The sequence below is a fragment of the Cyprinus carpio genome, chromosome B23, assembly GCF_018340385.1.
Source record: "Cyprinus carpio isolate SPL01 chromosome B23, ASM1834038v1, whole genome shotgun sequence".
Lineage (NCBI taxonomy): Eukaryota > Metazoa > Chordata > Actinopteri > Cypriniformes > Cyprinidae > Cyprinus > Cyprinus carpio.
Window position 1 is genome coordinate 5250759 of NC_056619.1, and position 17448 is coordinate 5268206.

The 17448-nt window shown below is 37.7% G+C and overlaps 1 protein-coding gene across 7 annotated transcripts in view; it reads left to right on the forward strand.

The window, feature by feature from the left end:
- The window catches only part of utrn (utrophin), a 178772-nt gene extending 172207 nt beyond the window's left edge, over positions 1-6565 (forward strand). For 6 of the 7 annotated variants that reach the window (XM_042751343.1, XM_042751347.1, XM_042751346.1 and 3 more), the window contains 5 exons: positions 186-405; positions 1525-1594; positions 1738-1824; positions 3838-3863; positions 5294-6565. In XM_042751343.1, coding sequence (XP_042607277.1) covers positions 186-405; positions 1525-1594; positions 1738-1824; positions 3838-3863; positions 5294-5302 — 412 coding nt within the window. In that variant the 3' untranslated portion in view covers positions 5303-6565. The remainder of the gene's footprint in view (positions 1-185; positions 406-1524; positions 1595-1737; positions 1825-3837; positions 3864-5293) is intronic. The other variant, XM_042751348.1, reaches the window with a different exon arrangement.
- The last annotated feature ends 10883 nt before the right edge of the window (positions 6566-17448 follow it).

The window sequence follows — 17448 nt, forward strand, 5'->3', positions numbered from 1 at the left end:
GGATTTGGCTGCAGGTCTCTGTGGGTTCACTTTTCTTCATTGCCTTTCAAAGCCAGAACATAAAAGAACCCGGCGCAGCATCCAACAGTCATAACTCAAACTCGTGACAACAAAACAAAAAGCCCAAATGCCGGTGTTATACTTTATATGGCATATAAAGATTCTCTCTGTCTGTCCGTGGTCAGGACCCTGCAGAGGGAGTACGAACAGTTGCGCCAGCAGCTCGGTCAGCCCGGCGCGGGGGCCACAGCTGTTAGCGGGGCCCCTGAGGAAGCTGACCTGTTAGCTGAAGCTAAACTCCTGCGACAGCACAAGGGACGGCTGGAGGCCCGCATGCAGATACTGGAGGACCATAACAAACAGCTGGAATCACAGCTCTACCGACTACGCCAGCTGCTGCATCAGGTATCACACTTGCTAGTGAACTGCCTACCTAGTCGCCATTTTAATAGGTGCTAGGCAGCACAATACTGCCTTCTAAAAGCTGAAATGCACTGCACTGCACTTTTTTCAATAAGGTGGAGTTGACAATAATTGCAAAAATCAGAGCTGGTCTGCAGATTTTAGGCACTCAGGTTGATATATTTATGCAGGAAAAGTCAGCGATGTGTGTTTCTGCATGAGTTTGTTGTGTTTGGGATGGCTAGAAAGACTGGTGCTCCTAAGTTGTTTAGTGTATGATGCCAAGTTTTTCCTCTGTTACCATTTACAAAGTGTTTGGAATAGAGCTTGAATCTTGTATAGCCTTTTGATTATTGGAACTAAAGCCTAGCATCGTATTCTGGCCAAGAACTGTCCTCTTAGGCAGTCCTATTTTTTGAATATGCATCAGCCTATTCCTGAACCGTCCCGAGTGTGAAGCTGAGACTAACATTCACCTGTCTCAGCTACCTCACTGTATAAACTGCTATTGTTCCATCCTTCAATGGCTTCATGGTTCAACGGGCAATGCCAGCGGGTCCAACGGCCGCCAATAGCGCCGTGAATCAAGCGCAGGCATTCATTGAGCCCTGATTTAGAGTAATAGTAATTTATTGGGTCTCCTGAGGGCCTGACTCACCGCACTGGGCCTCGGTTTAGCCAGATGGTCTTGTCAAAGGCTCTTAGCTAAATAAACACAATATAACTCGATATCCAAGAAGGCAAACAAGACTGTCATTCCACCCTGACATTTCTGGCAGCATGCTTTCACCTACAGCAGTGGTTCTCAAACTTGTCCTGGAGTAACCCCTGCCCTGCACATTTTGTTTTCACTTTTTTTTTTCAAGTTACTTTAAATTTTTTTTTCAGAAAACAGAAGCATCCCAAACACCTAATTCAACTCAGATGTAGGGAGACATACAAAACGTGCAGTACTGGGGGTACTTCATGGAGAGGTTTGAGAACCCCTGACCTACAGGAAACAGTAATGACGGAAACACTGGAAGCACTCATGTATTTTTCAATATTTGATACTGTATTGCAGGTGTATCACTGTTAGTTAGGGTTAAGTTGGTTTTAAACAATGCCTGTCTCTCTTTCTAGCCTGAGTTAAATGGCTCATCCTCTTCTGGCTCTCTTCATCAGGATACAGCAGGACAGGCCGAGCTCACAGGTATAGATACACACACACACACACACACACACACACACACACACACACACACACACACACACAGCGCTGGGTGATTATACTGAGGGCTCTGGTGGACTTCTTTCTGTAATCATCTGTTGAGTGTATTCTGTGTGTGTCCTCAGATGAGTTTCTCCATCAGTGTGCTAACAGTAACTCTGATCTGGCTGAGGTTGTGGAACAGATTAACCACAGTTTTCCTGCATGCTCTCGTAAGTCTAACGCTCTGACTTTCCCGCTCTCAATCTGTCTCTCAGCATGCCAGCTAATACTCGACTGTCTTCTGGGTTTTTGAACTGCTTCCCTCCTTATTTCCCAGTGTGCAGTGAAGTCTTTGGCTGCATCCCAGTAGAGTGCAACAGCCGGGGTCTGGAAGTGAAATCCCATTCAGTTTGCTTCATAGATGAAGCATTTTTGAATGAACAGAAATTTTTGCCTAGTAGTTTATTGGCAAAATTTCCAGTGAAATAATCCTGAAGAGAGATCCACCAATCAAAAGTAACCGTAAACACAGAAATGGAAATTGCTCAACAGAAACCATGCAATTGCCAGCATTACGAATAACATAATTAAATATTGTTTACTTTAGAAAATTGTACATCAAATTGGGCATCAAAGGTTCTCATAAATGCATGCTTCTATTCATAATTGCACTCAGCAAAATGCCCTGTACTATGCAAGTTCACAGTGCATTACACAAATACACACAGCTCATTTTATTTCTATTATTCAATGCACTAATAAATGCAAGCTGCTTTCATTTGCATCAAAAAAGTGAATGTGCATTTGCATTTTATTATTTATATAAATATTCCTTGATGTTGACTCAGTGAGTGTTTTGCTGGTGTTTGTGTCCATCGCTATCATTGTCAGATCGTCTCAGTCCACTGTCTAATGAATCTAGAAACTCTCACTTGATAACTGTTCATTGCACTCAAAAATTTCAAAGCTGCTGGTTGATTGAAAGCCTGTCGCTCCATCAGCATCTCAACGGAGGACGAACTCACCGAAGTGCCTGCTGAGCGTTTGAAGCGCTCGTCTCAGGACAATGTGACATGATGTCATGAATAATTATGAGGCACTGCTGACGCTTTCATGCAATGTAATGTGACGTTTTTGAACAGGAAAATAGCTCAGAATTTTCCTAATAACAGATTGACTCTTAATATCATCTTCCATCATGTATCTCATCTGTTTTATTCTTGCATTACTCAAATTCTTTTTGCAACAAGTCGAAACAGACTCAGGTATGAAAAGAACACCTGCCGCCATCCGAATGCAGGTATTTTTCGTGCAGCGATGGGTGATACCAGCCCTAGTATTTAAACTTACCAATCTATGATTTTGCCCTACAACGATAGAAATCCTTTACAATCTCAGAAATTGATTCAGATGGCACTGGGTTTTGGCTTCTGTATCAGTTTAGATCTCCTCACAAATTGAAATGGAATTTTTTCTAGTGAATCACTGCTACACAAATTGTTTTGCTCAAAAATCATCCAAAATTTTCCACAAAAGTCCATGTCTGTCTGGTTGCCTCTTCCTCAGTTTACCCCCAACCCAGACTCCCTCATCTTCCGACTGTCAGTCTGCCAGATCCAGCACTCTTCTGCCTTTGAGACGCCCCCATTCCTGCCGTCTGAGAGCTTTGATTGTGAATTGTGTTTGTAAGCGCTGTTGTTTAAAAGAAAATCACATAGCGAAGCCTTTAGAGACTCTATTTTATGGAATGGCTCGACTTAAACGAGTGCTTTTATTACCTAGAAGTTACTGATAAGATTTAACTGTTATTGTTGAACTTAATTTTGAATTCCAGCCCAGACTTTGCCTTGCATTGTTAGCTAGAAACTCTGTAAAATATTGATTTTGGCACATTGTTGTTTCGCTGCATTGGGCCCTTGTGCGTGATGAGCTTCGGTCTGGGAGAAGATATGGGGCCATTTCCATGTTCTTTGTTTGATGGGAGAGTTTTAATGAAGGACAGAGGCCCAGGTGATATGAGTGTTCGGAGCCATCTCACTCTTGTTTGCTGTCGTCTCCCTGTAGAGTTCATTAAAGCGCTTCGCTCAGTGTTCAGAAGAGCAGTCCCTTGAGTCTGAGCTTGAACGCTCTGAATTAAAAGTTTGGAGTCTGCATGTGTTGTTCTTGTCAGGATTGTCTTGGTTAAGACAGCTGTTATTTTGTCCTAATTGTGTCTCTTTGTCTTTCCCTTCTGGGTCCTGTAGCGTCAAGTGTGTCCTCAAGGCCCAAGGTAAGTCTCACCTCATGTAACAGTAAAAACACTCCACAGTAATTCATACTGACCACAAAGTGAAAAGAAACATCGGTGACACCATTTTACCAACAATCCCCACCTGTTTTCTTCTCCAATCCCCAACTGAGTCTCTGAAAGCATGGGTCATTTTTGTTCTCTGCTTCATTAGTTTGCTTGCACCGGCTTAGACGGAAACATTATCAGTCATGTTTCTGTTACGGGGAAATTAATTTTTAATTGGTGTTCGTTTTTACAAGCCATCACTGGATGTAAACATCTTAGTGATGAGCTTGTTTGAGAAGATCCATCACAGCCGATAGATTGGCAGCTCCATATGTCATGTTTTTCTGATGATTTATTTGAAAAAGTTGGAGCATTTGCACTGAATCAGTTCTTACACTCTTAAAAATAAAGATTCTAAACTGCCATTGAAGAACCATTTTGGGGTTCCCTAGAGAACCTTTGAGTGAATGGTTCTTAAAAAAACAATTATTTATTTTGTTGTGAAGAGTGTTTTATAATCTAAAGAACCTTGTTCAGCTATAAAACACTTTTTGTCCAATGGAAAGGTTCCGTGGATGTTAAAGGTTTTTTTTATGGAGCCACTGATGCCAATAAAGAATCTTTATTTTTTTAGAGTGTGTTCTGGAAAGTTTTCATTAAAAAACTGGAGCTAAATTATTTTCATTAAGTTTGGTTCCTTTAACAGTTCTGAAATGCTGTTACAGTAAGCCTACAACTCATGACGTAAAAATAAATAAATCACTCACTGAATTAGTCGTTAGTTACTCAAGGCATTACTTTAATTATGCCTACATTAAAATTAACTGTTAATGTGTTTTGCAATCCAGTTGTGACTGTGTAAAGTCATAGAGTGCTGCAGGAATGAGTCCTAAAACCCCAAAACCAATTAGCTTTGTTTGAACTCTGCTTCAATCTTCTTAAAGTAAATGTCAATGGGTTTTGAATGGTTTTTGGTTAAAGGCCTGAAATATGGTCTATGGTTAACAAACTCGAGATATTTTCACATTGTGGCTAAATGAGACCACATTTAACATCATCACGCCGAAGAAATAAACTCATCTATTGACTAGTCTGCTTTCACAGCCTTAATGTGTTTTATACTCTCACTCTTGCACACAAATATAATTAAAACTTTACAACTTTAAAATTTTCAGTAAAGTGTTTTCGGAAGCTTAGTGATGTTGAAGTCTTGAGATCATGGTGTAGTTTGTTTATCCACTTTATTCTTCAACATGAAAGTGAGCCTATGGGCGAGTCTTCCGGTTCATTAGCCGCTATAGGGAAATAAAATTTTACATGAAGAATACGACGGAAAGCCTACATTTGATTTGTAGATTTGCTGATTTTCATACTTGGCTCATGTATTATAGAGACTTACACAATATATGAATGTTTGTGTCCAGGTGATGTGAAGGTTTTCAGCAGAACATCCCTTTGGAGAGAAGAAATCTGGCAGACGTGAAGAGTATGACAAGAAGATTCCCATTCCAGAGATGCAGATTCCCGGCTGTTCCCTCGACAGAGGTGTTTGTCCTCGAACCCAAAGACTCTGGAACAGGACCACACAGTTCATTCATTGGCTATTACTACTGCGTCTGTCTGTACTATGCAACTGTACATTTGATCAACATGTAGATTGTACGTGAGGTGTATCTGCCCATTGTTTTAATACTCAGATGATTATTTAGGGTTATGGGGGCCATTTATCGTGTAACCTGTATGCTTTTATTTTTAATGTTCACCAAGGAACCACACTGCTACCACACGCAGCACACATCAGTTGCTGTTCAAATCGGCACGTTGTCTTTCTACAGACGTGTGGTTATTAGTTTAGTCGGAAAACGTCGTAAACATCAGTGGATATGAAGACGAATCGCTCTTGTAATGCTAAACTGTTAACGCATGTTGCCCCCAGCATTGTTCTGTTCAAGTTTTTGCCTGTTTTGACAGTGTTTGCCGTGAACTCTCCCTTTAAAGCATTGTTTCGACAGTTTGTGCCGCTAGCAGCAGCGCATCCGAACCCTCACTGCATTTCTAGAGTGCACACACACAGATGATGTACTTCAAATGCATCAAAAACACCCTTTTGTGCCTATTAAGCATCCATTCCAGGAGAGACGAGTGGCTGAGAGATGCCGTATTTCTCAAAGTCATGTAGAGAGATTATATTATAAAAAGAAAAATGTGGGAAATGTGGATTTTTAGGACGTTTGGCCCAAGATGATTTATCTTTGTGTAGTATAGTTTTCTAAATAAATGTTTAAAAAAAATAAAATTAGAGAAAGCCATGATTGCCTTGCTACCTCAGACATTATCAGTCATTCATTGGTGTGACTGTCGATTGATTTCACGCTCCGTTTCCAAAAACAAAGGAAATCGCCCCAATGGTCGTTCCATAAAGTTGCACTTGCTACGCGAGTAACTACATTGTGCTTTCCCCTTGATTTCCCAGCAGTCCTTTGATTTTTCTACATGGTGTATTTGTGGTGTGCTACCTTCAGTGAAGTGTTAGATTTGAACATTACTGTAACACCTGCGAAGCATTGTTCTGAAGTTGATTCTAGTGAAGTCACTGATGCTGTGCTGTTCTGACCCAAGATAGATCGATAAGACCCAACACACTACATGTAATGAGGTTCCATATGTTTTATTCAAAATAAAGTTTTTATAATGAGTGTTTTCTTGTGCTTTTGTGAGCCTTTGTTTTAATCACACTGTCTTATTACACTAAGGGTAAAAAAGTTATAATGAAATAACCTAATTCACCCAAATAATAAAGCTTTTCCATGTTGTTCCAAATTAGGCCTGGCTGATTGTCTTTCCCGATTTTAGGGCTTTTTTTCCCATTTTATTTAATTCAAATTTAATATTTTAATATGTTTTTTTTATTTTATTTTTATATTTTATCCTTTAAAATGTAAATGTTTTATCCATTATAATGTAATGTTTTTCCATGATTTGGTTTTAAATCAAGGAATCATGATTTTGAATTTAAATATTACATAACGTCACAATTAGATACATTGACAGTATGCTAATGGTAACAGTTAAGAGAAAAGAATGATCCGATGACAATGCACAGGATGAACTGCTCACTGTGGCCTACTCTATGAAGGACTGTAGAACATATGAAGAGTTTATTTGCAATAACGGGTAACTCAAAAATCATGTTTTTTTTATGATATGTTTTTATTGTTATTTATCTGTATTTTTTAGTTAGCCTCTTTTTTTTAACCTAATCAAAATAACCCAACTGCAGTTTGATTGAGATTACTTGGAATACACAATGAAAAAAAAACAAACATGATTTTTGAAAATTGTTAAAAACTGAGTTATCTGTTTTTGCAAAGGAACTCTTCATATATATTGTTAGTGCTATTCACACAGAACACACTTTTTGCGTTGACAAAGATGTGAAGCAGGTAGTGGAATGGAAAGAAATGCAAGGAGACGCGAGTTTGAATCTTTTTGAGCACCGTGTTTTTTTTTTCGTTTGTTTGTTTGTTTGTTTTTTTTAGAATGCCATTTCATGCAACAGACGCAAATACGTCCATCAAGTGCATGTTTATATAGGAAAAACAATGGGAAAGCAGTGCAGTGGAATGAAAAGCCTGTAAACAACTACTGTATGTCTGATATGTCATGTTTGCATGATGGTGACAGGCTAAAAGCTGCAGTTATTTTCTTTTTTACGAAACATTTATTTTTCGAAACATAGCCTATAGTTGATAGCTACTGGTGTAATACTTGGTCTTTTTTTTTTTTTTTTTTTTTTTTTTGCCTTTTTCGTAAAATATTTCTGAACATAGACCTAGGCCTTAAGACAATTTGTATAAATATGTGGCTTCATATTTCATGCATCTTTTCTGCAAAGGCATTTAACAAGTGATTTGTTTTACATTAACACCATGCTGACAACGTCATGAAATGTGATGAACTTGGAATAGAACTTTCTTTAACTAGATGGATAATAAAGAACTTGAATCATGTTGTAGTTACATTTTTAAGTTGACTAGTTAAAAAAATCGAAATCGAATCGGTCAAACATTCTGAAAATAATTTTTCCGAAACTTTTATATTTTGCCATATCGCCCAGCCCTATTCCAAACCATTTCTTCCTTTCTTTGGAACACAAAAGAAGATAGTGCTTAGATTGTTCATGTTGCTCTTTTTCATAGTCAAGCTCCGAAAATGGAGTCAGTGAGAGCTGTATGTATTCCAAGATCATTAAATAATGTTGAGCACATTATGAAACAATTTAGAGAAATTATGCTTGCAATGAGAATCTGGCCATGCAAACTACAATTTACAACACAACAGTGAATTTAAATAAAGGAGTAAATTGTTGGAACTAAAACTAGTCATTTCAAAGTCGTTTTAGTCCGAATGAAATCAAAATGTAACCCTTTTAACTCCAGTACATGTTATTTTACACAACCTCAAATAAAATGTTTTATGCTAAAAACTGTTTATGCTTGTCAAAGTATATTTCTACATGTCAGGTAAAAGTGTTTTATGTCAAGAATATTAGCCATGAATTATTAAATGAAGTATTTTTTCTTAAATGGCTGCTGTAGGGTAAATGTCAGTGGCTCTAATAGTTCCAGTGCGCTTTTTCTTCCGAAGGCAGGAAATACTATTAGACTGGTGAATAGAAAAGCTGGAGGGCAGGGGTGTCAGGACCAAATTGGTTTCTAAAAATCAGAGTGAGCACTTGCAAACACAAGCCCACCATTCAAAGAAAATGATTTATTTTTTTCTTCTTCTTCTTACAAATGTAGGGGAGAAAAACAAGGAAAACAAGCTTCCACAGGCTTAAAAGGAGCAATATTTCATATTTCAGTATAACCTTGTTTGCGATGTGAATGTAAAAAGTGGCACAGTTTACCCATCTTGACTAGATTAATGTTAGTCTGAGGGGCTGCTGTAGCACCTCGTATGAACCTGCTCTATCACAAGCTTCAGCCTGCCTCAGATGAGCCTCAACTGAACGATTTTCCTTCACAGCACAATTCTCCAGTGAGTGATTTTATTGAAAAAAAGCGTCTAATATCCATATATTGTTGCAGTGTTTCTCTTCTGGGGTCTGCTTACTAAATTCAACATTAATGCAGAATTGATTATATTTACTTTTACACAATCCTGTGCAAGATTCATCAGTGCATGTTATTCCTATATTAAAAAAGTTTTAGTAATCTGTCATCAAAGTGTAATAACTTGCTGATGAAACAATGTTCATTTTCTTCTGTCACAAATGCCTTCTTTCCTCCAAACACCTGATCCTCGGAATATCACTGATGGCACTTTAGGCCAGAAATATTTAAGTGGGTGGATCTACATAAAGCAGGGTTGGCAAAATGTATAGCGTATGAAAACTGTGTGTCAAATTGCCAACAGAAAATACAGCACAGAGGTTCAATACACAATACTTGTACATGAATGTTAATTTCAACATTTACTAATACATTATTAAGATTAAAAGTTCTATCTGATAACATTCATGTCTGAGCTAACATTAATAACAATGAACAGTTGTATTTTTAACAAAGATTAATAAATATTGTAACAAATGTATTGCTCATTGTTAATGTTAGTCAGTGCAGTGTTAACTAAAGCATTACCTCAGTCTGAGACAACGGGGCTGCAGATGATCCCACGATCACGTGTCTTTGTCCGTTCACATTCACAGGGGAGTAAACATCGAGGGCTGTAGAAATGTGTGTGGCTGAAAATACTTCAGTCTCTAGCACAATGTTTATATGTTTCTTTCCACAAAGGATGCACTTATTTAGCGGATCAAACTCTGCACCTAAGCTAATATGACGCTTTAAATGAGGTGTGCCACATCATTACACCAGCAGCAGCAGCCTGAACCACTGATGAAAGGCAGGATGGATCCATGCCTTCATGTTGTTTACACACATGTTGTGCGTTCAGAGATGCTCTTCGGCATTTTTGCCAATCACTTCCCAAAAATGAAGCAGGGGCATCGAGAACATGAAAAGTAACATGAATAAACATAACAAGAAGGTTCGGTGCTGTCTAGACCCCTGCTTTATCATCCATGCTTTCAAATAAAGTAAATAGTATGCATCAATCTTTAATGTTTGTTTGTTTTTGTGATTCATGATTTGATTCAAACATCACCAGGTACTAAAAAAACCTTCTGCTTCACAATTAGTCTTTACTCCTGAAATGAATTAATCTCTGAGGGTGTGTTTGCATTATACTGTAAGCAGAGGGAGAGAAGAAATGAGCTTGAACTAAGAGAGAGAGAGAGAAAAACTAATTAGTGGCAAAGCCTGTTTCCTCCCCTCCTCTGTACGGTCCAGAAGTTCCCGGAAGAATTAGAGACATTACTCTGGTGTTAGTCTTCAGTAAATCACGCCTGTCCCTCTGTACAGGGTTTGATGTTATCATTAGTTGTTGGAAGCGGGAAGCAGATTCATCTTGGTCATCTCGGGCGCTGTCAGAAAGCGGCTGTCTGACCTCAGCAGTGCTGCTGCCCATCTATTAGTCTCACTGCGGGGGGACTTTACAGCTTCATTTTTCTTTTGACATTACAAGCAACTTTCAGAGCCTGGAGTTTGTTGGCAAAACTCAAAGCTTGATTTTCAATTTGGCATGTTTCTTTAGACGATATTTCTCAGTGTTGCATGCCATTCCATCATCTTTATGCACCTAAAACATTAAAATTACTTTTTGTGAAAAATGTTGCCGTAAACCGTTTAAAGGAACGATTTAGTCAGAAAAAAAAATAAAACGGTCAACTACTCAACCTCATGTTGTTCCAAATAGTAAATAATGAATAAAGACAGAGCAGAATAAACAACTTTATCTCTGAGTGACACAGTAATAGTGTTCTTGAATGAAACAAGGCTTTTGAACAAATCAAATGCGTGAACGATTCAATGACTCACTCGAGCAGTTGCTTAATTCAGTCCTGAATGACTCATCCTGCATCCCAATGCACATGGTATCCGTCCTAAATAGTTAGAGAGATTAGAAAAGGCCCCAAAGCATAAATCATTTGAATTTGCCACCTCTAATGTGTCCAGGCACTTTTTAAACACCAGAAGCATGTGTGACATGGATGTGCAAGTGGTTGCAAGGAAATAATACCTGCTTGTAAAAGCTAACAAACATATCTGAGGCTAAATCACTAAACACATATATATAATCACTATATACAAATATATATTTGCACATATTACACATTTTTGCAAGCTGATAACCACTTCCTTTGATTCAATGTCTCTCAACTTGACGCTCACATAAACCATTCACAGTTTGATGCAACGCTGCATGCTTTTATTTTTCATTTTCATTTTAGAATTCAAAGTTTAGAATCAAATTTAAAATTAAATCTATGCATATAGCGAATAGAAATTCAATTCAAAATCGAGATTCCAAAAGATTTCCACCACTACGTAGTATGTTGAAAAGTGTATGCCAAATGTCAGCAGATATTCTGCTATATGTTTGAAGTGTGAATCCATGCACATTGGTTAATCTTGCCCACAACCTACACTCTCAGGAAAAAAAGGTACAAAAGCTGTCACTGGGGCAGTACTCTTTCAAAAGGCACACCTTTGTACCTAAAGAGTCCATATTGGAACCTTAAAGGTACTGTACATATTAGTACCTAAAAGGTACTGCCCCAGTTACAGCTTTTGTACCTTTTTTTCTGAGAGCGTACTGTGCTTTGGAGGATTTTTTTACTTTTTTTTATGAGAGTGGGGAATTTTATCTTTTACAAACATTGAGACCAACAGTTATTAGAGACGACCTGAAAGGGGTTTAAGTTATTGATATTCATGTAATGTTATCTGTGTTATATTTCATCTGAAACATTGTGAACTTTTATAAAGATATAAACAGCAAAACAACATAGAAAAATTTGTTTTAGTAGTGTAATTTTAATTACAATGTTGAGTGTATGTGAACTGTGACAGGATGATTGACAGGCTGGTTTACAGTGACAGAACGCATGAAACGATGGAGCAATTTTATGACATATTAGTACGTCCCAAAGCTTGCCTACTCTTCTGCTACATATGCAAAAGTAGCTATTCTTCACAAAAACACATAGTGTACAGTACGTAGGCAATTTATAATTCAGTGTCAGTGTTTCCAGAACAAATTAGTTAATTGAATGATTCAGTGACTGTTACTTTTCGCTACCTACTGGCTTAATAATATAACCTGCAGAAATCACTAAAAAATCTCAGCACTAAGGGAGCGGACACATTTACCTTTACATTTACTGTGTGCAAAATAATTCCATATCAATAGGAATTAGTGAGCTAGAATTTTGCATTGGATACAGTTTTTTAAAATTTGAACATGCAAATTTGCGGCGATGACCATGCTGCGTAGTTTGTAAGTGACCTCTGAGTAACCGGTGGTAATACATGGCTATACTACTGATAATGGACTATGCCCACTATATTTCCTCTTACACCGTGTCTATAATGGACAAGAACAATGCACCTAATTGGAACCCAATTAGGTGCACTATCGCGTAGTATAAACAGTGAAAGTAGTGCAGTCACATTGAAAATTCCAAATCGAAAAAGAACCTCTTTAAATACCCGGATGATGCACTTAATTAACAAAGTCTGGAAATTTTGCACACTTCATGCACACAAATGTCACAAGCTTTAATTACATAGTGGAGGGAGGTGCTATCAGACTCTGATTTTAAATGACAAAATAACCTTGTAAAATCCATACACTACAGTTGAGTACATTAAATAGAGTACGTAAATAGAGTATGGCACATTTTTGGAGACTCAGCTAGTGATTGTGTCTACACTGGATGCAGTGCAACACAACAAATCCCCTACAGTAAACACTGTGTAACTGCGTCCATCTAGACTCTTATATACCACAAAAAATCATTCATTTTGATAACAGACTTTTTTTTAGGGTGCAGTCATTTAAAAAAATAGATAGGGTTAATTTTCATTCCATTAGGTTTTTAAGTAGAACTAATCAGAGGACAATCTCTGTTAATATAAAATGCTCTGGTCCAACAGTCAGGAATTATAATTATGATTCACTCATACTTACAGCATTTATTAAACCCATATAATCGTGTTATTGGTGAACAGATCATTGATCTAGCATCATGTTGTGTGTTGTTGCTCGGGTCCTGATTGATTTCAGCAGTGCTGTTGTATCTGTGCGTGTGGGCAGCTTTGGCAGTGAGGCTGCATGCTGCGCTCTCATATCTCCGCTTGCTGCTCTTTAATAATGCATATACAACATTCATTTAAAACTAGCATGACCCATCTCCACCCAGGCCCCTTGACAATCTCATACACCCTCTCTCGATTTCTGAAACCGGAGGGCATAGGGGAGCATCTGCTAGTGAGGATGAAATCTAAACTGTGAGCAAAATGTGGCACAGTGGGTGACTCAAGTTACTGATGATTGACCTCTCAGCTCTACAATATTCAATAACTCTAATTGGTGTCTCTGCTTAACATAAGTGAACTACAGGCAACAGAGATACGCAGCACATTGTAATGTAGTGTAACCCACCAGAAAATAAAGCACAGTGGCTGCTTATGTTGCTGATTATTATAAAACGAAGAGATGCAGTACTCAATGGTTAGATGATCATTGTCTGTGTTTCAGTTGGGCTAAAATACACAATATAAGTACTGATGTGCAACACTTGTTCACTACTCTAGCCAGGTTCCCATTACAGATTTGCGCAAAACTTTTGAGATATTTTATAAATGTCAATAAAAAACTATTGCGAAATGACAGCGTTTCCAATAACCGATGTTATGTGACTCTAAACATAGATTTTTTTTTCTCTTGCGATGGTAGATAGCATAGGTTTACATATATTGAAGCCACCACCGTAACTATTAATTATAATTGAAGGAGGCGTAGTCATGTATCTTTAGCAAAGCAGTGAATGCAAGCATGTGACTTTTATGTGCGCCAGGTGACCTGTAAAATGCGGAAAAGCCATTTCCATTGCAGTTTTGCAAAGTATTCTTTTTTCCAAATTGCCTGAAAAACCACCTCATGTGAGCTCAAAACCTTTTTTGCAATATATGGGAGTTTTGAAATTACATGAGGGTGAGTAATTAATGTCAGTATTTTCATTTTTGGGTTAACAATCCCTTTGTGTCTTAAACTAAACAGCTGTCCAATCAGATTGTGACCTTATCCTGATGCCTTTTGTTTTGAATCTTTAGGTTCTGTGTTAAAAGTGACTGTGAATGCTAAGTGAACCAGGATTAAATGTATAATTTTCCTAGTTCAAATTTTACTCAACACTATTTATTGAAGCAGCAGGCTACAGATGCTCCTCTCACACACACAATATAGTAGCCAGACCTTTTTTTTTTGTTGTTTATGGACATGATGTGACCAGAAGCCTAATTCCCCATTAAATCCAACCCAACAGCTCAAAACGGTATAGTACTGTATGGTTAACAAAATAATTCCGCATAAAGCAAGAACACAGATTTGAACACAGGTTTTTGTGTTTTGCTCGCTAATAAAAACATAATGACAAATAAAATGCAGTTTTAATATTTGTAATGTTGTAACCTAAAAGCAATTAAGTGTGATTGTATTTACAGTGTACTCCACTGCTTAATTATAAAATGAAATTTACATCCTGAGCTGTTGTAAAATAAAGCAATTACAGTAACATTATTATTAATATTTACACAGTAGTTATTTTTATGCTGCTCGGATGTTGTGTTGCCGAACAAGGCACAGTGATACTCTCTCTTACCCAATCAGAGTGTGGATTGCTGTTTTCTTTAGGTTACTAAAGTGTGTGTTTGTTTGTCACTGATGAAATGGTGAGAACAGTAGTTCAATAATCTCCAAATGGCCGCTCTGTCCTTCTGCCAGCCTTGTCGATTCTTGACGGTGTTCTTTCATTAAGGATTTGGCAGTACTGTGTGTCTGTGGCCCCTGAAGGCAGGGAATGAATATGGGACAGAAGGCGTGGAGAGCTTCCTCTGATGCCTCTGAAACTCCAGAATGGCATACTGGGGGAAAGCAGACCTGGCACTGTGCTGGTCCTGGCAAACCAACTTTCTTCCTTCATCCCTCATTCTCAGCACTCTACCTATCCTCTGTTTCTCTTTGATGTGGTGTTTGGCATAGAACGAGGCATGAAGACCCCAGCTGAGCAACAGCTTTATCCTTGATAAAAAGAAGAATCATGGGGTTATACATGTGTTTATGTGCTGGAAATGAAAGGTACACAGACAAACAGAGAAGACAGGAGAAGGTGACATTCACAGGATGCTCAGAAGAAATGAAAAGCCTCTTTGATTGAGAGCGACAGCAAGGAGAGCGACAAGCACCTGCTCTTGATCTAGTGCAAGTCACAGGAAAGTGCTGTCAGCTGTCCTACAAGTACACCAACCTCTGATTTGACCTGGATGATACAAACACACTTTCTAGTCAAAGTTTTAGAACTGATGTTCATCAAGGCCATTCTTAGTGGATTAATTTGCCTAAAAATGAAGAGAAATTTTGAAGAACTATTGATTCAGGGTTGTAAGGTCTGCATAATAAAACAAGCCCAGTTGGTACTCAAAATTAGCCCAATCATGGCGAAAATTAGTAAAATTGTGTTCTCGGGGAAAATAGATTTTCGTTTAATTTTTCCTCCAAAAAAAAAAAAAAAACTGCAGCAACAGTATAAAACCAAATTGTGAAAATCATGGATTTGGCAACACTGTATAGATTGCTCTTGCTCTTCTCAATGAAGATATTGAAAGTTCCAGTGGAGACTCAAACTTTCAAGCCTCAAAAATGACTGGATCAGGCCTTTCCACACTGACCACAAAAAAAGCTCAATGAATATCGGACGCGATGATGCGCTGGAACAAAACAACAGATTCATATGGATGCTTCCACATAGACTGTGAACATCCGCGCACCCAAATTTTTTATTTTTTTTATTTTTTACATGTTTTTTTTTACCCGTCCGACAAATCTTTTCAGTTTTACAAAATGAAAACACGGGTCGTCCAATTAGATTTGAGCATTAAATCACGTGGACAGAGCAACTGCTGTTACCCAAAAGGTCGATGCAGTGGCACTAAAAGCTCAGAAGATTCTATTGTTCTATTGTTTAAGAGTTTATGCAAAGATTATGGGTGTATGGATGTCGAGATGTTGTCGTTGGTGTCTGAACATAGAGATATATTTATATTCATACAATATATTTTATGTATATGTTTTTATTTTTATATATCAATAAAGGATGTTTATGACAAATGACAAGCAGAAACATTATGCTAATTGTACCTCTAATTATATTTTCTTGTAAGCATTATGGATAGTTTGTGTTTCTGATGAAGAACCAAAAGTTTTTTTTTTTTTTTAATTTAATGCTGCTTTAATTTAATGCTATTGAACAGTGGATGATGCAAAAGCCTTATACGAGATACATGGGCTACATGAGGAAAAATGCAATGCTGATCGGCGCCACCTAGCGTGCAGGTGTGAATTACCAGAAGGTGATCAATCATTTTGCTCTCAGTGTGAAAGCAACGTTCGTCTGCGATTCGCCTCACTTCTTCGCATCGCGCTCAGTGTGAAATGGTCTTTAGAGTCAGTCAGAACTGAATTAAATGTTTACCTGAAAAGTCAAAATAATTTTTTTTTTCAAAATTATTCCTCTCTGACTCTTTTACTGCGCCTTTAAGACTTCTATATGTGAGTGATGTCAGATATGATTGGTTAGACTCTGCCTACCAGTGTAGTTCATCCAATTTGTCATCTGTGTATGTCACATTTAGACCAGTCTTCATTTATGTATTGAAGGATATTTCTGACAATTTTCGAAAGGAATTGCAAATTTTATTTTCATTTGCATTTTCCATATGTGGCACATAAACTGTGACATACTGTAATCCAAACGCAATTGCAAATCTTGCATTATGATTTGCATTTTCACTTTTGTGAACGCACAGTAACTGCCAAATTCCAAATGGAAAAGTAAAGTACATTTGCAAATGTATTTCCCATGTCTTAGCAGCTGCATTTGGATTGTCACAATTTATGCATCTATATACGGAAAACGCAAATGAAAATACAATTTGCAATTCCTTTTGAAAATTATCCTTCTGGATAATTATCCGTCTGGATTATCCTTCCACATTTATGCATCCAAGCTACACATTTACATTTTAAGGAAAGCTGTACAGTATTTAAATATAGGTGATCATATGGTTTTTGTGCATAATAATGTTGACTTCTAAAAGAGTCCTTTTCGCAGCTTGGATTCAAGAAAAATGATCTGGAAAAAAAATGGTTTCTGTTGCCAGATGTGTTGCGATTGCTTTTTAGCAGGTTGATATTTGGTAACTACTCTAGGGTGTTTTGGGTGGTTGCATACTGCTAAAACAACCGCTAAGTCTGTGATATTCTGGAGAACAGATATCATAAGCCTGATTACTTAGAAAAGTAATAACACATCAGCGAGCACAACCCGTGGGCTGCATTATGTGCTGAAGTTACTTGATTTAATGTTAATCTATTTCTGCTGTATCTTATAAGA